The sequence below is a fragment of the Nerophis ophidion genome, linkage group LG09 (assembly GCF_033978795.1).
Source record: "Nerophis ophidion isolate RoL-2023_Sa linkage group LG09, RoL_Noph_v1.0, whole genome shotgun sequence".
NCBI classification, from domain to species: Eukaryota; Metazoa; Chordata; class Actinopteri; order Syngnathiformes; family Syngnathidae; genus Nerophis; species Nerophis ophidion.
In genome coordinates, this window is record NC_084619.1 from 16374834 (window position 1) to 16400893 (window position 26060).

The 26060-nt window shown below is 41.2% G+C and overlaps 1 protein-coding gene across 1 annotated transcript in view; it reads right to left on the reverse strand.

The window, feature by feature from the left end:
- Positions 1-22885: 22885 nt before the first annotated feature.
- The window catches only part of wdr27 (WD repeat domain 27), an 83852-nt gene continuing 80677 nt past the window's right edge, over positions 22886-26060 (reverse strand). The window contains exon 24 of the mRNA XM_061910427.1: positions 22886-23591. Coding sequence (XP_061766411.1) covers positions 23487-23591 — 105 coding nt within the window. The 3' untranslated portion in view covers positions 22886-23486. The remainder of the gene's footprint in view (positions 23592-26060) is intronic.

Consider the following 26060-nt stretch of genomic DNA (forward strand, 5'->3'; position numbering starts at 1 on the left):
CAATCAATCAATCAATCAATCAATCAATCAATCAATCAGTCATTGCAGCTGTCAGCCCATTTGAATAACTTCCCCTATGTGTGAGGTGGTGCAAGGGGCCAGCAATGGTTGCAAAGTCCTTGGTGAACCTCCGGTAATTGGAAACTCTGCAACTCTTTGACATCACTTGGCTCCGGCCAGTAACGGACGGTAGCAACCTTGGTTGGATCAGTGGCAACACCTTGCCCAATGATGACATGCCCCAGGAAGGAAACTTTGCGGCGAAGCAAATGGCACTTTTTGGGGTTCAATCGCATCTCAGTCTGACGGACGGCCTGGAACACATGCTGGAGGTTCTGTAGAGTCCCCTTAAACCCTGCAGCATGCACCAGGAGGTCATCCAGGTACACCACACAGCTGTTACAAGGGATGGATGCTCTCTCTCCATCAACCGCTCAAAACTGGCAGGTGCGTTGCAGAGCCTGAACAGCATCACCTTGAACTGCCAGAGTTGTGAACGCTGTCCTTGGTCGAGCTTCGGCGGCCCACTCCACCTGCCAATATACCCCTGCGGAGATCCAGGGAGCTGAACAAGGAGGAGCCGGTGATGTAGTCCAGTGCATCATCAATGCGAGGCAATGAGTAGGAGTCCTTGCGGGTCACATCGTTGAGCCGTTTGTAGTCAACGTAGAACCGCCATGGGCCATCCTTCTTCTTGAGCAGAACTGCGGGTGCTGCCCATGGATTGCTGGAGGGCTCGATGACGCCAGCCTGGCCTGGCGCAACTCCTCGATTTTCTCCTGGGCAGCCACTCGTTTGGCAAGGGGCAGGCGCCGTGGGTGTGGCCGGATTGGCTGTGCGTCTCCTATGTCAATGTCTTGGAGAACGAGAATGGTATACGTGCAGTCTTCATCTTTCGCTGCAAAAATGTCCTGGAAGGCATTCAGGAGGCTTTTCAGTTGCTCTTGCTGGTGGTATCCAAGCCTTGACTGCTTTGCTCTAGAAGTTCTGCAATAGCCTGTTGGGTCTCCATAGTTGGTGGCCAGTAACAGGTTTAGGTTGGGACCTTGCCTGGTCCACCATCAAGATCGTAGCAGGGGATGGCTCTGTGGGGGCTGTCACCTTGCAGGCACCTGGCTTGTCAATCCCCTGGAGGGCCACTGCTTTCTCACCAAGATGAAGCGTGACCCTAGGCACATCGACCAGAGCTCCCCATGTCTCCAACAGGTCAAGCCCAACAATGTAGGGGTCTTGAATGTCAGCCAGCCAGAATGGGTGTCGTCTCTCCTTGTCCGCCACCCAAATGCGCACTGTGCCTTGGTCCAATATGGCAGTCTTGCTACTGTTGTATTTTGGGTTTTGGTGATTGTCCAGCCTGGTGGCACGCTGCGCTGCAAATGGAGAAGGACACCCAGCCGGATGATAGAGATGGTGGACCCTCGTGTCAACCAGGGTTCTGCAGACCGTTCCATCATGCTCACATTCCAGGTATAGCCCCCCAGGCGGCCCAGACGCTATATTTCACATTCAGGTACAGTAGAATCCATCCCGGGTGTAAGTTCCCCGGCACTGACACCCCTCTCTAATTTGACGAAACCTCAGCGGCAACATCAATGGGGGAAGGAGCAAGACAGTGTCTCGCAATATGGCCAGGGGCACCAAAGCGGTAACAGTTCACTTTGGTCTGCCTCCCCCGGAAGGAGCGTGGCCGTGGGATGACGTTCTCTTGGTTCTCTTGTTCTGTCCTGTCAAATCCAGGATTTGAGGAACATCCCGGCGGCCATCTGGACACAGGACGTGCTGCACACGTTCAGCTTCACTCAATGCGGCAAGGCATTTGCAATCTGAGGTGTTCCCAGAGTCGTTCAGGCCGTAGACCACGGACAAAAGCTTGCACGGTGAGCTCTTCCTGTAATGCTTCTGGAAACGTTGGGTGGCCCCTTCGCACCAGACAGTGAAAGTCAGCAGCACAAGCTACGAGACTTTTTCCCAAAAGGCGTCGCCATTTGTTCAGCTGTTCTTGTGCTTTATCTGCGTGGGTCGGTCGTCCGAAACGTCATTGAAGAGCCTCGCGCGTAGCCGCCCAGTCAGCCATTTCCTCTTCTTGTAGGTCGACGAAACACTGTAGGACTGGGGCTTCCAGGGACAGCGTCACATGCCCTGCAGTTGCCGCATCAGACCAGCTATTCAAACGTGCTGATAGCTGGATCTGAAGGAGGAAGGATTCAATTGAACTTTCTCCACTATAATGAGGAAGCTTTGGTGTGGTGGTGCGTCCTCAATCACTGCAGGGGACGCATTTCTTTGCAGGGCACTTCTTCCCACACGAGGTGCACTCCTTCTATCAGGTTTGACTTCCAATCTTCTACCATCAGATTGAACTTCTAGTTTCCTACCAACTGGCAGAGCCTCCAATCCACCAGGGCGGCACTCATTCCTCTCCCCTTCTTGGTGGTGAGATAGTTGGTCTTCATCCGGGAGCGCATTTTCCAGGCATTTTATTGAGATTCTCAAGCTTCTTTGAAAAATCCATCCCTCTCCTGACCCCAATGTAGCGTTGGACGGTTTGAAAATGGTTTAAAGTTGAAGATGTCAAGAATTGCTGACAGTCTGTATGATCACAGCGAAGAGTAATGATCTTGTTAACTTTGTACACACACACACATACAAGTGACTGAAAGGCATACTTGGTCTGTCACACTAAGGTTGGCCTTACAAACAACTCCGACACTGTCACAAACCCATGCCGTACAATTAAACCACAGCAAACAACAAACAAACCCATTTCAAGGGCATATTTGCACCGGCACACAACATAAACACAACGGCCCAACTTCCCAGAATTCCCAGCAGCTCCAGTCTCTTCCGGGACGTTACAATATTATTCATTACACAATTCAAACACATTGTGAATATCGAAGATGGCTCTAAAAGGTTCTTCTTCTTAGTAATATATCTCCTCATGCTAGAAGGTTGATTTATGTGATCGTTCTTATGTCGATGTGTCTACACTGGAGGACACCATCTGCTACTAATCTGCTTTTTTGTTGTCTCAGAAAAAAATACATTATACAACTTTTTCCTGTCTCTGAAAATATTTTTGTTGCACTCATAATCCCTAAGAACCACATAATCCTCCTCATATTATTTGTTATTGAGCAGTACGAATGTGACATGACGGGGTTGCGGGGGGTTCTGGAGCCTATCTCAGCTGCATTCGGGCGGTAGGCAGGGTAAACCCTGGACAAGTCACCACTTTATCCAGCTCCTTCTATGTTAGCTACCTCTCTTTGTTTATAATGTCTATTTTCTGCTGGACCCACTCCCTATTTTATGCTGCCCTTTTTTTTGGCTGCAGCTGTTACATATACTGTAATATAGTACAATAAGGGTGTCCAACTCATTTTAGCTCAGGGGCCGCATGGAGGAATAAATCTGTGCACACGCGGGTCGGAACTGTTTAAACCATGGCATTAAAACTAAGAAATAAAGACAACTTCAGATTGTGTTCTTTGTCTTACTTTGGCAAAAAATGAACAAACACATTCTGAAAATTTTACAATGAAAGTATAGAAAAAAAAAATACCTGGCAGCGGTAAAGTTTAGATCAGGGGTCCCCAAACTACGGCCAGCGGGAAGTCTCAAGTTGGAGACTTTTTCAAATTGTGTCCTTTCTAATCTATTTTCTACCTCTTGTTACTCTCAGGGTCTCCTAGCCACTCAAGCAAATCATATTGTCTAAAAATGCATTTTCCAATCGATAACGTGACATCATTGCGCCACAGTGTAGGGCGAGCGTGCGGCGAGTCCAAGCCCTTTTAGTCGATTAGTGCGTGAGGAATTTATTAATTGGTAACACTAAATGGGCCCTAGTGTGTAAATGTGGGTGTGAATGTTGTCTGTTTATCTGTGTTGGCCCTGCAATGAGGTGGCGACTTGTCCAGGGTGTAACCCGCCTTCTGCCCGAATGCAGCTGAGATAGGCTCCAGCACCCCCCGCGACCCCAAAAAAAGGACAAGCGGTAAAAAATGGATGGATGGTTGGATAGAATATACATACATACATACATACATACATACACATACAATATAGTACAATCTATCTATCTAGATACATACATACATACAAACATGCATGCATGCATGCTAGGGCTGCGAATCTTTGGGTGTCCCACGATTCGATTCAATATCGATTCTTGGGGTCGTGATTCAATTATATATCGATTTTTTTCGATTCAACACGATTTTCGATTCAAAACAATTCTGTATTCATTCAATACATAGGATTTCAGCAGGATCTACCCCAGTCTGCTGACATAATGGCAGGAGGGGTAGTTTTTTGTAAAAAAGCTTTTATAATTGTAAAGGACAATGTTTTATCAACTAATTGCAATAATGTAAATTTGTTTTAACTATTAAATGAACCAAAAATATGACTTATTTTATCTTTTAAAAACATTGGACACAGTGTGTTGTCAAGCTTATGAGATGCGATGCAAGTGTAAGCCACTGTGACACTATTGTTCTTTTATTTTTATTTTTATAAATGTCTAATGATAATGTCAATGAGGGATTTTTAATCACTGCTATGCTGAAATTATAACTAATATTGATACTGTTGTTGATAATATTCATTTTTGTTTCAGTACTTTTGGTTTGTTCTGTGTCGTGTTTGTGTCTCCTCTCAATTGCTCTGTTTATTGCAGTTCTGAGTGTTGCTGGGTCAGGTTTGGTTTTGGAATTGAATTGCATTGTTATGGTATTGCTGTGTATTGTTTTGTTGGATTGATAAAAAAAATAAAGATACAATTTTTTTTAAAAATTCGATTTAAAAAAAAAAGAGAATCGATTCTGAATCGCACAACGTGAGAATCGGGATTTGTATTTGATTTTTCCTCACACCCCTAATGCATGCATACATACATTCATACATACATACATACATACACATATATATATCTACATATATATATCTACATATATAAACAGTATATATATATATATATATATATATATATATATATATATATATATATATATATATATATGCATACACACAGCCCAAACCCCGGCCACATTTTTTTTAACCCAATGCGGCCCCCAGAGTCAAAAAGTTTGGGAGGCCCTGCTCTAGGGTATTACGTCAAATGGGAAAACTTTTCGTTTGAATTTGAAATAAATGTGCTGTTTATCATATCATATCACATCTTTACAATCAGCGCAGGGGTGTGCTCTGTCCCCACTGCTCTTCTCCCTCTACAGCAATGACTTTACGTCAGGGGACACACCTGTGAAACTCGTGAAGTTTGCAGACAACATCACCGTCATCAGTCTCATCCAGGACGGCGGCGAAACTGCCTACAGAGAGGAAGTGGAACAGCCTCGAGCTGAACCCACTCAAGACTCTAGAGATGACAGTGGGAAGCTCCCCCCTCACCATTCTGAACTGCAGTGTCTAATGTGAACTCTTAGGTTCCTGGGAGACACAATATCACAGGACACAATACGAAAGTGGGCACAGAAGAGAATCAGTTTAAGACGTTCAACCAACCTCCAGAGCCGCTGATCACAACTTACTACATTTACCAAGTAGTTTGCCCATCAATGTTAGTACATTGTCAAGACATAAGGCGCAGAAGAGTTGATACCCACTTTTAAAAAAAGCTGGCTCGACGTGGAACATCCTCGTTTATTTGATCTATTTGTGCCACAATGAAAACTCAACAAACCACTTCTGGTCGGAGTAAGGCAAGTACTGCAAATACAACTTAGGGGTGCATCCACAAATCACAATGAACACGAGAGTTGATTGTCTGTGCTTTAGTGCTGATATCAGCGATAGAGTGATTCTCTTTACACGATTTGATTGCTATGCCGGCAAGAAAAGTTTATTTTAGGACAATATGAACCATCCTGAATGAATCAACATTCCTCAAAATGGATGCTTGTTAATTTTATTCATGCATTACATGACAGTTGGAAAGCTTTGTGCGAGTACACAATGAGTCACACTCTATGACGTCGTGTGACTCCCACCCCCTCCCATCGTTAGGACTTGCATTCCAACACTTAATCAAAGACCAATCTTGATGGCCACTCCTCGGGTAAAAGAATAGCGGAAACATCATTAAAGCTCAGCCACAATTTTAGCATCAACTTTGCCCTTCCTGCTTTTTAGCAATATATATAAGATACAGTGGGTAAAACTGTATTTTTGCCTCGTTCCTGTTAGAATCTTGCGTGGGAGTGGAACTTACCAAGAATAGCTGTAGTGTGCTCAAACAACCACCAAGTGCCATCTGGTAGCAGATAATATCAATAAATCATTTGATTTTTATTTGTATAGCCCTTAATCACAAAAGCCTCAACGGGCTTCACAAACCATAACGAAATAACCCTGATCTGAAGCCACATCTGGGCAAGGAAAAACTCCAAAAGCCCAAACTGGGAAAATGAAGAAACCTTGGGATGGGGCCATGGATGTGGGTCACCCCTTCACTGGGTGACCGGCTGCAGTGGATACCAAGTCGGTAGAGTTATTAAATTACGGAGGGTTGGGAGAGGTCTACTTCCATGCAGAGACATCACCAACTGATGCCTAGAGGACTGCCCAAACCCGGTTGACAACTTGACAACCTTTCTTTGACCAGATAAGAAACCCATTGAGGTCAAGATCTCTTTCACAAGGGGTGACCTGGCCAAAAGGTCAACAGCACATGTCACAGAGCGGTTTCAGAAAACTAATACGTTAAGACACAGGTGTCAAACTCAAGGCCAGGGCGCCAAATCTGGACCGCCACATTATTTTAAGTGGCCCGCAAAAGCCTGGAAATAATATGCGTTAATAAACTGCTTAATCTTTTCTAACTAAATATATTTCCCCCTTTCCTTTTGACATTAAAAATCATGCACTGCATGCAATTGCATATCTTTTAAAATTCAATATTATCAAAATCAAACTATTATATTATCATGTATTCCAAAATTATATTTTCTTAAAATAAAGATAAATACTGAAATTAAATATCTGCTTGACTTATGATTTCAAAACAAATTATCAATCAAATTGTAGAGTGTAAAATTGACAATAGATTTTATGCTTAAATTGCGCTGACTGAGTTTTTTTTTTACCGTAAAATCTACTTTGGTACTGTTTGTTTCCATATACAGAAAGACACTAAAGCAGGGGTCGGGAACCTTTTTGGCTGAGAGAGCCATACAAGCCAAATATTTTAAAAAGTATTTCCGTGAGAGCCATATAATATTTTTTTGTAAAACTGAATACAACTAAATGCGTGCACTTTTAAGTAAGACCAACATTTTTTGAGTATAAAAAGTAGTATCGTATTCTTTTTAATAACATTGTTATTCTGAAGCTAACCAACAATAAATAACATACTTCACTATTAATGCGACTTCTTGAACAGGTGCGGCAGAAACTGGATGGATGGATTAAAATGCATGAGAATGTTTTATATTTTGAACGATATTTTTGACAATGTGATTACCAGCGGAATTATTCATTACTTACCGTGTTAAGCAATGTCAACTAAGATTTATCTGAGAGCCAGGTGCAGTCATCAAAAGAGCCACATCTGGCTCTAGAGCCATAGGTTTCCTACCCCTGCACTAAAGCATTAAAAAGCAAACAAACAAAAAAACATTAAAACAACAAGATTTTACGGTAAAAATAAAACCTGCAGGTCTGTTGCTTGAATTTTACCGCTAAAAACAGGGGTATTGTTTTCCCATTCCATTCCATCCATTTTCTACCACTTATTCCCTTTGGGTTCGCAGGGGGTGCTGGAGTTTATATCAGCTACAATCGGGCGGAAGGCGGGGTACACCCTGGACAAGTCGCCACCCTATCGCATGGCCAACAAAGATAGACAGACAACATTCACACTAACATTCACACACTAGGGCCAATTTTTGTGTGTTGCCAATCAACCTATCCCCAGGTGCATGTCTTTGCAGGTGGGAGGAAGCCGGAGTACCCGGAGGGAACCCACGCAGTCACGGGGAGGACATGCAAACTCCACACAGAAAAATCCCGAGCACAGGATCGAACCCAGGACCTTCGTATTTTGAGGCAAACACACTAACCCCTCTGCCACCGTGCTGCCCCTATTCCATTCCCTTTATTACATATTTCTATATATGCTGTTAAAAAAACCCACTGCTTTTACTGTAAAATTCTGGTGATTGAGCTTCCAGTTTTTAGAGTAAAATTTAAATATTTTTCTTGCAATTTATTTTAAAAAAAATATTGTTAATGTACTATACATATATATTCATATATTACATTGTTAAAAGTGGCCCTCTGAGGGAAACCATTACTGCGATGGGGCCTTCAATGAAAACGGGTTTGACACCCCTGCGTTAAGACTAAAAGGGAACTGTAAAACTATAAAAAGGGGAACATTATCACAATTTCTGAAGGGTTAGAACCAATAAAAATCAGTTCCCAGTTGCTTATTTTATTTTTTGAAGTTTTTCTCAAAATTTTACCCATCACGCAATATCCCGAAAAACGGCTTCAAAGGGCCTGATTTAACCGTCGTTATATCCACCCGTCCATTATCCTGTGACGTCACAGCGTGACCACACAGAAACAAACATGGCGGATAGCACAGAAAGGTATAGCGATATTAGCTCGGATTCAGACACAGATTTCAGCGCCGTAAGCGATTCGAACAGATTACGCATGTATTGAAACGGATGGTTGGAGTGTGGACGCAGGTGGCGAAAACAAAATTGAAGAAGAAACTGAATCTATTGAGCCATATCACGACAGACAGCGGCACGGGAGGAAGCGAGGACGAATTTGGCGATCGCCTTCTAACCAACGATTGGTATGTGTTTGTTTGGCATTAAATGTGGCTGGAGGGAAAGGCTGGATGCAAATATAGCTACAAATGAGGCATAATGATGCAATATGTACATACAGCTAGCCTAAATAGCATGTTAGCATCGATTAGCTTGCAGTCATGCCGTGACAAAATATGTCTGATTAGCACACTCCACATAAGTCAATAACATCAACAAAACTCACCACAATGTTGCAGATTTTGTTGAAGTTATCGTTGGAAATGCATCTGCTTTGAGTGTCGCAGGATATCCACACATTCTTGCCATCTCTGTTGTAGCATAGCTGTCGTCGGTAAAGTGTGCGGAACAAACAAGGGACTTTCGCATCTTTTGGCCAATGGTGCAACTTGAATCCGTCTATGTTCGTGTTGTTACACCCTCCGACAACACACCGACGAGGCATGATGTCTCCAAGGTACGGGAAAACAGTCGAAAAAATGTAAAACAACAGAGCTGATTTGACTTGGTGTGTGTAATGTGTTTGAGAAAATGGCGGATTGCTTCATGTTGTGACGTCACTGGTGAAAGGTCATCGCTCCGACAGGCTATCAAATGAAAGGCGTTTAAATCGCCAAATTCACTCTTTTAGAGTTCGGAAATCAGTTAAAAAAACATATGGTCTTTTTTGCAACATCAAGGTATATATTGACGGTTACATAGGTCTGGTGATAATGTTCCCCTTTAAGATTTACACCTTTTAAAAACAAAGGCACTGTGCAAACGTCTAACGCTGTCTGTCCCTTAGGAAAGAACAGAAGGCTCCAAATGGAAGTAGTTCAGAGAGTTTCAATGAGTTCCATGCCAGAGGGGCAGCAATGCTAAAAGCTCTTTTGCCAAATTCATACATGAGGAACAGTTAAAACATACAACTTGTTAAAACGTAATGCGTAAGAGCTGTTTTTTATTTGTAACAAGGCATTAAACCTAAAAGAGCCTTGTTATCAGTTATCAGTTCCTCCAGACTCTAAAAATGATCCGTGGCCACCTGGTAACCTTGCCATGCAAGAGAGGAGGACAGAGCATATATAATACTGTATAATCTCTTTCAGATTTATCAGGATTTATCAGGTTGGTAGTGCATTCTTTACAAATTCTTGCTTGAAGTAAAGGATGGGGTGAAAATACACGGTTACCTAGAAGGACCAGCCTCAAGATATCATTATTTTGTTGTGTTTTGTTAAGATATGATAGGACATACTTTATTTATCCCACAATGGGGAAATCATGTGGTTGCAGTGCAGATGCAAAAAGTCCTCAAAGATAAAGTAAATCACATTAAAGACAAGAGAGAAACATTAAAGAAAACATATAACCTATTAAAATAGCACATTCCTGATGCAACCAGCTGCCACTACAGTGGTACCATTTCTACATACAGCTATGTTTGGATATTCCCTATCAAGGGCAAGGTCCTCCCAGATTATTTTAAAACCAGGCCTTCCGAATAAAGCGACGTGATTAGAAATGAAGATGAACAATTCCTTCTACAAAAAGTACAATACTAGCGCTGGAGAGAAGACCGAGCTGTCTAAAGTCTGGCACATTCTCTGAAAAAGGTCGCTTTACATATATGCTTTTGTCCATCTTGCAGCCCTGCCTTGGGAAGGATGTCAAACCGAATGTTAACTTGGCTTGTGTTATCCACTCCCCCATCGTCTCATTCCTGGTACATCTTTTCCCAAAACCTAAATAAGATACAATGTGTGTCTGTTTGCAAAGATAAAAACACAGGGTGTACTCATTGTTATGTCCTTGAACAGAATGAAGTGAAGAAAGAGTGAGACTCATTGTGCAGACCACTCTGCTTCAAGGTTAGAAAATAGTCTCCTAACAGCTACACAAGTAAAACACAACGAAAAAACAATACATAATACATATTGCTCACATATGGTTGCACCAAGCATAGACCAAACAACAAAACGAAACAAAAACACCATTCCAACACCCACACACACCGCGGTGGCCTCGGCGGTGCTCCATCATCTGCTGGCAACACGGCCAGAGAGACAAATTCAACAAAGCAACCAGCGGAACCGACTCCGTCCTAAGCTGCTCACTAGCTCTCGGCCAATGTCCGATCCAAGCGGATGAGTGAGAATCCGTCCAGGGAGACCAGAGCGTCTGATACAGTCATACTTGCCAACCCTCCCGGATTTTCCGGGAGACTCCCGAAATTCAGCGCCTCTCCCGAAAACCTCCCGGGACAAATTTTCTCCCAAAAATCTCCCGAAATTCAGACGGAGCAGGAGGCCACGCCCCCTCCAGTTCCATGCGGACCTGAGTGACGTGTCGACAGCCTGTTTATAAGTCCACTTTCCCACAATATAAACAGCGTGCCTGCTCAATGACGTTAAAACTGTAGAATGATCGAGGGCTGGTTCTTGGTTCCTTATGTGGGTTTATTGTTAGGCAGTTTCATTAACGTCCTCCCAGCGCGGTAACAACACACAACAACAGCAGTCACGTTTTCGTCTACCATAAAGCAGTTTGTCTGCCGTAAACAGCAATGTTGTGTCACTCTTAAACAGGACAATACTGCCATCTACTGTACATGCATCTGTGACAACAACAACAACGGCTTTTAGAGAGTGCAGTGCACAACTGCCCACACAACAAGGAGACGAAGCAGAAGAATGAGGAAGATACAGCCATGGCGACGCCAACGACGACTAAGATGAAGAAATACGCTTGTAAATTCCAAGTTGCAGCTGCTATTGGACCTGGATAGCCTCTGGGAAGAAGTAGTGGACTACCGTGCTTGGCAGTGACGATCTTCCTCAGGAAACAAAGATTGACCGCTTTTGGGCCATGATAGGGAGAGATGGAAGATTCCAGACTCTAGTGCATTTGATGAAAGCACTTTTGTGGGTGCCACACAGCAATGCATCATCAGAGATGGTGTTTAGAATGGTTAGAAAAATAGTGAGAGAGAATAGAACAAGGATGGACAATTCAACCCTTAACTCAACAATGCGTAGATGAGTGTTATGTGTGTGTGAATGTGTAAATAAATGAACACTGAAATTCAAGTATTCAATGAATATATATATATATATATATATATATATATATATATATATATATATATATATATATTAAAATGATATCTCAACAGGGGACATTCAATGATGAAAGGCTGGGGAAGCAGCTCAAAGAATATACAGTAACATTCCGCTCTCCAAGGTAAATGCTGTAGATTATTATTACATAGTTTGTTAAACTACTGTAGTTATTATTAGTACATGCTATTGAATTGTTTTCAGACACTTATCATCAAAAAAGTATTTTTTTTCTTCTTAAAAGACATGTTACATGTTAAAATTGTGCAGTTTTGGGGGGTTCAAGAACCAATTAAATTGATTTCGAATAATTTCAGTGCCCATCGATCCATTTTCTAGTGCTTGTCCCTTTTGGGGTTGCGGGGGGTGCTGGAGCCTATCTAAGCTGCATTTGGGTGGAAGGCAGGGTACACAATGGACAAGTCGCCACCTGGACAAGTCACCACCTCATCGCAGAGCCAACACAGAGAGACAGACAACATTTACACACTAGGGCCAATTTAATGTTGCCAATCAACCTATCCCCAAGTGCATGTCTTTGGAAGTGGGAGGAAGCCGGAGTACCCGGAGGGAACCCACGCAGTCACGGGGAGAACATGCAAACTCCACACAGAAAGATCCCGAGCCCGGGATTGAACTCAGGACTTTCGTATAGTGAGGCACATGCACTACCCCCTGTTCCAACGTGCTGCCCCCAGTGGTTGACATTAATTTAAGATACAAGTGATTAGTAATCTAGAATGAACTTTCACCAACCTCAGAGGTGATGCAGTAGCTCCCCGGCTCAGTAGTCAACATTGTAGCAGCAAAAGCTAGTTAGCGTCGTTTAAAGTAGTTCCTCAGCGGTAGTGCTTATAATAATATCGCTAATAATTAGTTAATATTTAGGTCGTGGAATGGAGTATTGTTGAATGTTTTTTTAAAGGGCTTTATTAACTGCGTTGTTAGCCGCTTTATATTTGTAATATTTTCCGACTTAGAAAGCATAAAAAACAAAAAAAACATGCGTTTGTGTCCTACAACGGGATTGTGTATGATTGTGTAAAAAAATGCACTTATTTGGGGGGAGTTATGGAATGTTTCGAATCGTTCACAATCATTGTGAAAGACATTACGACGTATTGATTTTTTAAAATGCCTTTTAAATATGAAATCAATGCAAATGAAAGTCTGCTTACAGCAGAGTCAATGGGAGGTCCTCTTTTTTGCCCATAAAATCAGAAAATAACCATTAAAAAAACGCCAACAATACTAGTATTACTAAGTATGAGTGATATTGTTATAATAAGCGCTAACGCAGACAAACTATTTTTAGTGGCGCCATGATCACTTCCTTGTGTTGCTATGTTTACATCATCGAGTGGTCTGCTGTTTTTTGCTTCCTTGCTCCTTTGAAGGCCTACTAAAATGAGATTTTCTTATTTAAACGGGAATAGCAGGTCCATTCTATGTGTCATACTTGATCATTTCGCGATATTGCCATATTTTTGCTGAAAGGATTTTGGTCGCTAATAAAAAAAGCCTTGCCTGTGCCGGAAGTAGCAGACAATGACGTCACCCGTGTGAGGGCTCCTCACATCCTCACATTGTTTATCATGTGAGCCTCCAGCAGCAAGAGCTATTCGGACCGAGAAAGCGACAATTTCCCCATTAATTTGAGCGAGGATGAAAGATTTGTGGATGAGGAAATTTAGAGTGAAGGACTCGGGGAAAAAAAAAAGGCGAGGGCAAGTGAGAGCGATTCAGATGTTTTTAGACACATTTACTAGGATAATTCTGGGAAATCCCTTATCTGCCTATTGTGTTGCTAGTGTTTTAGTGAGTTAAAGAGTACCTTAAAGAAGCTGGCTCCGCTGATCTCCGGTAAGAGGCGACTTATTTCCACAATTTTCTCACCGAAAACTGCCGGTTGACATGTAGTCGTGATCCATTTTCGCTTGACCGCTCCGATCCATAGTAAAGCTTCACCTCCGGGAATTTTAAACAAAGAAACACCTTGTGTTTGTGTGGCTAAAGGCTAAGGCTTCCCACCTCCACCCTTCTACGTTGACTTGTCCATTATTAATTGAACAAATTGCAAAAGATTCCGCAACACAGATGTCCAAAATACTGTGTAATTGCGCGATGAAAAGAAACGACTTTTAGCCGTAAGTGGTGCTGGGCTAATATGTCCCCTCCAACCAATAACGTCACAAACACGCGTCATCATCGCGTCATCATTCCGCGACGTTTTCAACAGGAAACTCCACGGGAAATGTAAAATTGTAATTTAGTAAACTAAACCGGCCGTATTGGCATGTGTTGCAATGTTAAGATTTCATCATTGATATATTAACTATCAGACTGTGTGGGTTTCAGTAGGCCTTTAAGTTTATTCTACTCGAAAATGGCCGGAATGACACAAAAAAGACGCTTGGTCCCCACACCCGGTTCCTGCGTGAGAATTAAAAAACACTCTTCATCTAAATGGGACTATATGAAGATCCTAGCAGTCGGCATACCAGTGACAACAGACATTGTACAGTAAGTGGTGTTTTATTATGTTTGTTGGCGCTCATGAAGTCTGCAGTGAGTAATAATCAGTGATTAGGAAAAAAAAAGCAAACGTGATGCATTTTTTAAATGCATGCTTAAAATGAGCAAAATACGAAAATATCAAATGTTATCATAAATTTGACCGTTATTACATTAAATATATACTTACATCATGTTTATAAAACCTCAATGGAGCTGTTTGGATGTTTTTTAAAACTAACCTGTCTCACGACGGTCTAATCCCAGCTCACGTTCCCTATTAGTGGGTGAACAATCCAATGCTTGGTGAATTCTGCTTCACAATGATTTTTAAGGGCTTCGTGGGCGGAATTGTGCGGCTCCCATCGGCTCCATTGTAAGCCGACTTTTGATCGCAATTATTTCATTGTTAAAATGCAAAAGGAAAAAAAATACATCTGTGGTAATAATGATGTGAACTGGCAAAATTCCCAAAAACGTGCACTTCCCCCTTTATGAGCTCTGTCAGAGAACTACTTGCACTTGTAAATTGTACTACTGTATATGGCCAATGACCAGAGTAGTAGTAAACAAACCACATTTAAAGGGGAAAATTATCACCAGACCTATGTAAGCGTCAATATATACCTTGATGTTGCAGAAAAAAGACCATATGTTTTTTTAACCGATTTCCGAACTCTAAAAGGGTGAATTTGGCGATTGAAACGCCTTTCAATTGTTCGCTGTCGGAGCAATGACCTTTCACCCGTAACGTCACAACGTGAAGCAATCCGCCATTTTCTCAAACACATTACATACACACCAAGTCAAATAATCTCTGTTATTTTCCGTTTTTTCAACCTTTTTCCGTATCTTGGAGACTTTATGCCTCATCGGTGTGTTGTCGGAGGGTGTAACAACACGAACAGAGACGGATTCAAGTTGCAACAGTGGCCAAAAGATGCGAAAGTCCCTCGTTTGGTCTGCACACTATACCGACGACAGTTATGCTACAACGGAGGCACAGAGATGGCAAGAATGTGTGGATTTCCTGCGACACTCAAAGCAGATGCATTTCCAACGATAAAGTAAAGAAAATCACAAAGGTGAGTTTTGTTGATGTTATTGACTTACGTACTAATCAAACATATTTGGTCACGGCATGACTGCAAGGTAATTGATGCTAAAATTCTATTTAGGCTAGCTGTATGTACATATTGCATCATTATGCCTCATTTGTAGCTATATTTGCATCCAGCCTTTCCCTCAACCCACATTTAATGCCAAACAAACACATACCAATCGTTGGTTGGAAGGAGATCGCCGAATTCGCCCGCGCTTCCTCCCCTGCCGCTGTCTGTCGTGATTTGGCTCAAAAGCTTCTGTTTCTTCTTTAATTTCGTTTTCGGTACCTGTCTCTACACTCCAACCATCCATTTCAATACATGCGCAATCTGTTGAATCGCTTACGGCGCTGAAATCCGAGTCTGAATCCGAGCTACCATGCTATACCTTTCTGTGCTATCCGCCATGTTTGTTTTTGGTGGCTTCACGCAGTGACGTCACAGGACAATAGACGGGTGGATATAGCGATGGTGTAAATCAGGCACTTTGAAGCCGTTTTTCGGGATATTGCGTGATGGGTAAAATTTTGAGAAAAACTTCAAAAAATCAAATAGGCCACTGGGAACAGATTTGTATTGGTTTTAATCCTTCAGAAATTGTGATAATGTTCCCCTATTTGAATGTCTCATAATGTGACTAAGATCATGTTGACTGTCATATATATCTGATGTACCGGTACACATTTTGCTCGGAAAACAAGTTTGTCATCCGAATTTAAGGACTTTGGACCAGAACATTAGGATGTGCAGGCGGGGCTGAAAGATAAACATATCATTCTTTTCTGGTGAGATCAATGAAGGGAGTGCACCCGAAATGACCTCACATAGAGACAAGGAATGTGCATGGACACCAGTCCATCACTTACACATCAACAAGACCACACTGCATCTAAGTGAAGGTTGACAATCCATACAGGTTCAAATTGCTACAAAAGGTCACACACACAAACACTTTCCTGGCGACGCAAAGTTCATTGAAAGACAATTTATGAGCGTTTGCCTCCGTCAGAAAGCTGCTGCTGTGTGCAGGAACATTAAAGCTCACCATGACAGAACAAAGTCAAGCTTGCCAGTTCATCTTGTGGCAAAAAGACACACACATATTCATACACATAACATAGTATTAGACTAACTCGCCCAATAAATCTCATTGATCGCTATCCGTACTCTCTTATTTTGGTTACCAACTCATACAGCACAACATCTGCGTGCCGCGCTATTAATCAGGCGCATATTACTGGACGTGGAAGACGATGCAGTTTTTCTCAAAGACAGACGAGTTGAGGACTTGTCAGTGTGTAATTAGCGTCAGTATCAGAGGACGTGCCAGATGTAATATACTGTAGTGGAGTATGTCTACTTCATGGACAGCGCAGTGAGTGATGGTTTGCTGCCATTTAAACGAGCCCATTGTTCATTCAGCATCTACGAAGAGTTGGCGATTATGACCGCAGATTGTTGTGGTAAGACACCGAATTATCGTACTTACAATGGAATGTGACAAAAAAATGGTTGGCAGTAAAATTTGCCTTCATTACACATCTCTTTTGTGGCGTATTGGTTTTTAAAAGAAAAAAAACAATTAGACAGGACCCAAATAAAAAAAAAAAAACGTGCTGTTTAACCTGTGCTGCCACAGCCATTGTACATCGGATATTATTCAAGAACAACGGTGTTCTTGCTTTGAAATGAAATAAGACAATTTGTATGGAATCATTTGAAAATTATCATTGTCATTTAGAGTTAGCAATGGGTACTATATTCAGTACTTTCATAGGTGTTCATGTAAAATCTAATTTTTGATACCTTTGTTGCGTTCAGTTGCAAATTCGACACAGAGTCAATCATTTTGCCTGGAAAAATGCAGTCTAGCTTTCAGTCAGACTGACTCGAAGTACTGTTCCAATTATCCATGTTAACAAAGCAAGAAGAAGGTGCTCGATAGTAAAGCAAGGCTCCCCTTTTCAAAATTTGCTCGCTGATACTAATTTACGTTGGATTGACCACAGATACCAATCAGCATTAAAAGGGAACATTATCACAATTTCAAAAGGGTTGAAAACAATAAAAATCAGTTCCCAGTGGCATGTTGTATTTTTTGAAGTTTTTTTCAAAATTTTACCGGTCTCCGAATATCCCTAAAAAAGCTTTAAAGTGCTTGATTTTCGCTATTTGCGATGCGACTATCCATTTCCCTGTGACGTCATACAGTGCTGCCAATGTAAACAAAGAATGGCGAATAGCAGAATAGCACAGCAAGATATAGCGATATTAGCTCTGATTCAGACTCGGATTTCAGCGGCTTAAGCGATTCAACAGATTACGCATGTATTGAAACGGATGGTTGGCGTATGAAAGTATTGAAGAAGAAACTGAAGCTATTGAGCGAATAGCTATTGACGTTATTCATAGCCATAGCATGGCCGAATAGCTGCGTTAGCATCGCCGGTAAAATGTGCGGACCAAATGATCAGGACTTTCGCATCTCTTGACACTGTAGCAACTTAAATCCGTCGATTGGTAAGTGTTTTTTTCGCATTAAATGTGGGTGGAAAGAAACGTAATATAGTTGCAAATGCATCTGCAGATTATCCATACATGCACCGCGGGTGCTAAACCTGCTCAGTGGACTTGTGGTTAGAGTGAGTCGTGAGTTCAAACCCCAGCCGAGTCATACCAAAGACTCTAAAAAATGGGATCCATTACCTCCCTGCTTGGCACTCAGTATCAAGGGTTGGAATTGGGTGTTAAATCCCCAAAATAATTCCCGAGCGCAGCCACTGCTGCTGCTTACTGCTCCCCTCACCTCCCAGGGGTGGAACAAGGAGATGGATCAAATGCAGAGGGTAATTTTACCACTCCTAGTGTGTGTGACTATCAGTGGTACTTTAACTTTAACTTTACCATGAAGATGTCAACACTTCCGAATTTGATAATCAACACAACACCTAAGATTGAACAAAAAGTTGATGTGTAATGAATGCAATACTTACGGTTTACAGAATAAACTCGAGCTGCCAACAAAGACGTTGATGCAGTTCTACATGGTCATCATTGAGTTCACCACCACCATCACAGCGTTGTTTCCTGAGGCCACAGCCAAGGACAAACAGATCGCAGCGAATTATACGCTCTGCTGAGAAGGTTGCAACCTCCCATCTCCCCAAGACCTGTATGCTCTCTGTTCTCGAGGGCGTGCAGGCCAGATCGTAGCCCATCCTTTTCACCCTGGACACAAACTATTTGACCGTCTACCCTCGGGCAGAAGACTTAAAGGTCCATTCAGACCAAAACATACTGAAACAAGAAAGTTTTTCCCCTGTGCCTTGCTACAGAGTGTCCGAAGCTACAGCTATCCAGGCGCTGCTTCGTAAACCATCATACTACGGAGGGGTAAAGCGGCGAAGGCGAGGAGTTCGGGTTGAGGGTACAGCCGTGCATATAGAAAGTACAGACAACTAAACAACAAGCGTATCCAGGGTATCTAGGTCGTGTGCTGCAGTGCCCAGAAGCATGCAATTGCAGTTGTAGGGATGTTAGATTTACTGACAAAATATACCAAAATGATAAATACATAAATAATAGCTGGGTTGCATTTGACGTCACATCTGTTTTTCTTCTTTGAGCTTAATTCACATTATGGTCAACCCACTTGAGTGTAGCATTGAAACAAGTCAGAGTCAGTGTAAAGTTTGAGCAGAAAATGCCATATTGCTGTTCTGTTCTTGGGTGTTCTTATCTTTCAAATAGAGAGACCTTTCATAGAGTCCCAAAGGAAGTGGCTCATAAAGATAATAACATCAGGGAAAAAAACAAAAGTGCTTCAAAGGATATGGCTTTTAAAAATATCACTTCCATCATCTTGTGGAATTCAATCAGACCATGCTTGTGTCTGCAGTGATCACTTTGTAAAACGTTTGTAAAATTTCATTTGTTTGAGAAACTTTCTGTGATGCAATTGAGTTTATCCTCTACTATATTAGTAGTGTGTAAAAGTAAAACTAAATGTAAAGAAATTATAAGATATCACATTATTTTGTGTTCTTTTGTGGTTGCTATGCCTAAATATAACTAGTAAGACCTGGTTGTACAAATAAAGTTATGTCATGTTATAGTGATAACATTGTGATTGTTGGTCCAATTGACTATATTTTTACTGTCAATTTTCTTAAATACAATAAGGAGGAAATATCTCAGGGGGGAAAGTAAAACAAATTAAAGTAATATAAATAAAATATTTTTCCTTTTATCAACGATCACAACATTTATCTAAACATGATGGCCTAATTTCTAAACTGCATTTAACCTTCAGTAGGACCTCACACAAAATAGTAATATATTTACAAAATTGAAAAGTACAATAGTCTTGTGAATAACAAAAAAAACATTCTTCTCAAACTAGTTTATCACCAGGTCAGCTGCATCATGCCACAAAGTTTCTGCATTCTTTACACATTTACACAGAAACTTAACAACACTGCCTGCACTCTGGAAAAAGTAATGTTTTTTTTTCAAGTTTTGTTTTACTGTACCAAGTAACAGGGAGTCAACAGTTCCCCTGTTATTTTAAATTATTTTTATTTCCTTGTGTTCTCTGACCAGTAAGCATGCAAACACTTGCAGCGTGAGGACGTTCACATTGTATATTAACGAACAGAAAGGAAAGCATGTAGACAATTACGATGTGAGGAAGTTCACATTGCCACAAATTACGGTAGCCAATGTATTCGTTTTAATCACCGTTCAAACAGGAATAGCAACTGGTAGCTGTTTTCAACCAAACAGCTTATTTTATCAAAACACCTGAAGCAGCAAATACACACAGCGTTGACTTACAGTCCGTCGATATCATGATCGATGGCTCGCCTGCATCATAGTGTCAAAAATAAAATGTGTCCACCTAGGCGAGCACGTTCAATCCACACCTTTATATTTTGACGCTGCCGGTGAGACGTTTGAATTAATTTAGTCTTGCCAATCAACCTATGCCCTGTCTTTGGAGGTGGGAGGAAGCCGGAGTTCCTGTAGGGAACCCAGGCAGTCACCACAGAAAAATCAAACCCAGGACCTTCTTATTGTGAAGCACCAGCACTAAACACTGTGCGACAGTGCTGCTTCATTCCAAACATGGCGAATGTAAATTCTAAATGAAAATAGCTGTCTAATTACTTATGAAATGTAGTTAATAATATAGTAAGGCAGTTTGATAGTCTCATAACATTGTAGTTTACCAGTAAAAACCACATTGGCTGATAAGTTTGACGGATGATTTTAGAATAAAAAACAACACACAAGATTAATGAACATTTTGAAAGTAGATCAGCTGTCTATCCAATCATGAAATGTAGTTAATTGCTGCTAGTGTGACCTTGTAGTTTGCTTGCTACAGCTGCAATAGCGAGCTTGTATGACAAGATTCAAAACATGGCAAACTTTACGTGGAGTGTCAGTCATGAATTACCATCAATAATGCTTTTGATTACCGACATTGGTTTATGTGCTTTCCGCTTCGCATTCTTCTAATAACACTGTTTGAAGTGTGGCGAAGGTCTTCTGTCGAAATGAGCTGCCTCGTCGTAAAAAGCCACAAGTTGCATAAATTTATAAGCGGTGTCTTATCGATTTACACTGGCTCGTCGAAAAAATGCTACCTTAAGTTTCAAAACGCCGAACGCTACCTCTGTAGAATGGCTATGATTTCATTATGACATATAGGTTGTACATTCTGACAGGCATATTTAGTAGTGAATGACTTATTGTCGTAGTTCCTCGGTGGACACGCAACTTGTTTCACTGAAATTGCTATTCCTGTTTAACACAAGAACTCCCAAGAGCGAGTCAAATGGCTGGATTAGTCCGCTCCAACATGTCGCCGTTGTTCTGTAAATAAGGCAATTTCTCCCCACAGAGTATGTGTATTAGACATTTATCCTCAACTCTGCCTATGCTGCCATCTCATTTGTCACCTAAGTAAAGTGTGTTGTGGTGTTCCTAGGAAAGACACATTCACACACACATTCCTTTGCGCGCCAAAATATAAATTCTGCGTTTTTTACTGAAATTAAAAAAACAAAAAACGGTCCAAACAAAATTGGGATTAAAGGCCTACTGAAATTAGATTTTCTTATTCAAACAAGGATAGCAGGTCCATTCTATGTGTCATACTTGATCATTTTGCGATATTGTCATTTGGTCGCTAATAAAAAAGCCTTGCCTGTACCGGAAGTAGCAGACGATGTGCACGTGACGTCACCGGTGTGAGGGCTCCTCACATCCTCACATTGTTTGTAATGTGAGCCATCAGCAGTAAGAGCAATTCGGACGGAGAAAGCGCCGATTTCACCATTAATTTGAGCGAGGATGAAGGATTCGTGGATGAGGAAATTTAGAGTCAAAGACTAGAAAAAAAGAAAAAGAAAAAAAGGCGATTGCAGTGGGAGCGATTCAGATGTAATTAGACACATTTACTAGGATACTTCTGGAAAATCCCTTATCTTCTTATTGTGTTAATAGTATTTTAGTGAGATTATAAAGTCATACCTGAAAGTTGAATGGCTGCGGAGAAGCCGAGGAGACAAGATCACAGCTGCCTGTTTGAGCTGCAGGATGAGGTCACGTAATCCACTCAAGTCTCCGCTAAGAGACAACTTAATATCACAATTTTTCCATCCAAAAACTTGCTGGTTGACGTAGAGAAACATGTTCGTTTTACCGCTCTGTGTTAAAGTTTCACAACAAACAAAGAAACACGGGCTGTGTTTCGGCGCTAAAGGCGGCTGTAATCCCCGCTTTCCACCAACAGCATTCTTATTTGACGTCTCCATTATTAATTGAACAAACTGCAAAAGATTCAGCAACACAGATGTCCAAAATACTGTGTAATTGCGCGATGAAAAGAGATGACTTTTAGCCGTAAGTGGTACTGGGTTAATATGTCCCCTCCAACCAATAACGTCACAAGCACGCGTCAACATAGCGTCATCATTCCGCGACGTTTTCAACAGGAAACTCTGCGGGAAATTTAAAATTGTAATTTAGTAAACTAAACCGGCCGTATTGGCATGTGTTGCAATGTTAAGACATCATCATTGATATCTAAATTATCAGACTGCGTGGTGGGTAGTAGTGGGTTTCAGAAGGCCTTTAAGTCTTGCAGTAAAATTTTACTTACACACGCCGTGGGAACAAACTTGTTCCTAACACAAGGATCACCCCGTATGTAGTGTTCTTGCTCTGACAATGAAATGGGACTAATCCAATGCAGGCCATCGAGAATCAGCCTTCTGTGTGTAGTTAAAAACAGAGGATTTTAAGTATTGCATCACATGTATTGTATAATGCTGTAGTAAAGAAATCATCATAATCAGGCAGTGTTTTATTTATATCCATCAGAAACCATAGCAACAATGAAACACATTACGTCCCATTCTGAACCCTTGCAGGCAGGTGTGACATTTTGGTTTGGCCTGAGAGAAAATACAAGTGGGAGCTGAATGTGACGAGCGGTAGTAGCAGCATCTGTGGGCCTGGCAGCCTCGCAGGTTGCACCCAGTTGACGTCATGTGCTAAGTGGTGATCACAGCCAGCCGTGCTATACTACTACATCTGTTCTACATCAGTTTGATCCTTGACCTGCCCCACCGCTGAATGTGGGTGAACGGGTGGGAGCAACTTTGTTTTTGGCTAATGTTGCTGTAATTACGCCTAATTGAGGAAATATTATATCAAGACATTACAGTTAAATGAGGCCAGTGAAAACCTCAAATAGTCAATCAAACCCTGGTTTTAAAAATAAAAATAAACAAATCAGGGCTACATGAGTGAATATTTTTGACAACGTGATGTATAAGGGAACTCATTAAATGTAATACAAGACTATGTGTTGCTTTCTGTAAACAAATAAAATAAATACTGGCCAGGTTGGAGCAGCATGGTGGTTGCAGAAGCCTTTGTGAATGTGATTACATGACCATGTTAGGTGCAGCAGAGGTTGGGTCACGAGTTAGACGGACCCCGCTGCTGGGCTCAAACAGGCTTATCTTCCCATCTAGGGTTCCAGTCAGCAGCTACAAGAGAAACAGAACACAATATTTAATTAAAAATTACCACTGTAATAAAGCCATCTAATGCACAGTAAACAATGACAGAAAAGCTGTTTTGATTTGGAATAAGGACTCATTTGTGCCGTGAAATAAGTGGGATGGATGCAGGAAGCTTTTTATATTTTCCATGTGTATATTTTGCATCATAATGATGCATTTTTAAAATCAGCAGTTTTCCTATAGCTTGCGCCTGTGTACACACACACACACACACACACGCACACACGCACACGCACGCACGCACACACACGCACGCACGCACACGCACGCACTAGTGGAAGAGGCACATGTTTGTGCAATCACTGCAATTTTTCTTCAAAAAAAAAAAAGGAAGCATTACCTCATTTCTAAAAGTCAGCAGAGCAGATCTTACACTTCAACACTGAGCGAAAGCAGCAGCGTGACTGTGAGCATTATGTACCGTTATTATATATTAGATGTACAAACATATGTGCACTTACTTCTCCTGGCTAGTAAGAAAAATGTGCACATGGTTAGTAGTTATGTAATAACCCCCAGAAAAGTATTAAAAAGATATTTCATTGGGTGAATTTTTCCAATTGTTCAATTTTTTAATTAGAATTTCAAACAATAATAATGATACAGTGGAACATGTGTACAGTGACAGCCCTCTGGCTGATTGACGTCGACATGAGATAATTTTTCAACCTAAGGAAGGTTTGGTAACATTAACATTTGTGCATATTTTATGACTCTTCAGTTTTCATATGATATTTATTACCCTTATCTAACAGTTCCTGCAATAATCTCGTTAAATGTTTTGGCTACAGCAACAATTAAGTTTTTTACATGCACAGATAGCGTGTGACAATATTATCGATAAATCGCAATATATAACCTTACAATAAGATAATCAATCCAATTGTTCAACCCCTTATCACATTATTGTTATTTTATCACAATAAACTGTTGCATTTTACCCTCTGGTATATTCTACATTGTTACATTACTAAAGACGTGGGCTGCCTTATCAGCCATCTTGGATCAGCCAAGCAACATCAAGACATGCGATGCCTTCAAACAATCACGCTACGGTATCCTTTAAGACAAATTCATTTTGCTCCTTAGGCAAGGCAAGGCAACTTTATTTATATAACATATTTACAACAATTTTTAAATTGAACCAAAGTGCACTACAGGTTAAAAAGCATTGAGCAAAAAACAAAACAAAGAACATAAACAATGAATGAGCTAAACTAGATAAACTAAAAGCAATACGGTAAAAGGGGTCGAATAAAAACAAAAAACAAAAAAAAACTTGCGCGAGTCACAGAAGCAGGGGTAAGAAAGGATTCTATAATCTACTCAGTGGCCAAGTGAACCAACTCAGTGGCCTAGTGGTTAGCGAGTCCGCCCTGAGATCGTTAGGTTGGGAGTTCAAACCCTAGCCGAGTCATACCAAAGACTATAAAAATGGGACCCATTACCTCCCTGTTAGGCACTCAGCATCAAAGGTTGCAATTGTGGGTTAAATCACCAAAAATGATTCCCGGTCGTGGCCCACTGCTCCCCTCACCTCCCATGGGGTGAACAAGGGGATGAGTCAATTGCAGAGGACACATTTCACCACAATAAGTGTGTGTGTGACAATTATTGGTACTTTAACTTTAACTTTAACTCTATATGCAAAGATGCAAAATATAAGCTTTTAAATGTATTTTTCTCTTTGTTTTCGTTTCAACTCGATATCAGCATCGACATATGGAGACAAGTAATTGAGCTGACAAGGGCCTTTATATGGTTTGGTTTGCTGTCATTTTTTTTTAAATGGAATAGAAATTGAATTGTCACTGCACTTAAAAAGTGTAACGAAATTCCATTTTGCCCTGCGATGAGGTGGCGACTTGTCCAGGGTGTACACCGCCTTCCGACCGACTGTAGCTGAGATAGGCACCAGCGACCACTGTGACCCCAAAGGGAATAAGCGGTAGAAAATGGATGGATGAATGGAAATTCCATTTTCAGAACAAACCCATCAAAGAACAGACAAAAACAGGTACAGTGCAGACAGAACAAGAACACTGATGGGTCACCAAAAGGGCTGCGCTAAGTAAAAAAAGGTAAGAAAAGGAGGAGGAAGAGGAAAAAAAAATACTATTAGTGTGCACAATTTGCACAACAGGCCTACAATATATTATATTTATTCTATTATATTTATAACCTCTTCCTATTAACTCATATTATAATGGATGATTGTAATGGAATTGATATGGAAACGATGAAGAAGTTTCAGAACCTTTAACATATAACAGTAATCTCTTATTTCAAACTGGACAACTTCATAAATAAAAGTGGTATACCCGTGGACAACCAATACAGATCGAGAGCTAACATCCCAACATCGATAGCTATAATAGAAATAACGGAAAAGATCACAATGCAAAATGCGACGGATCTAACAAAATCATTGAC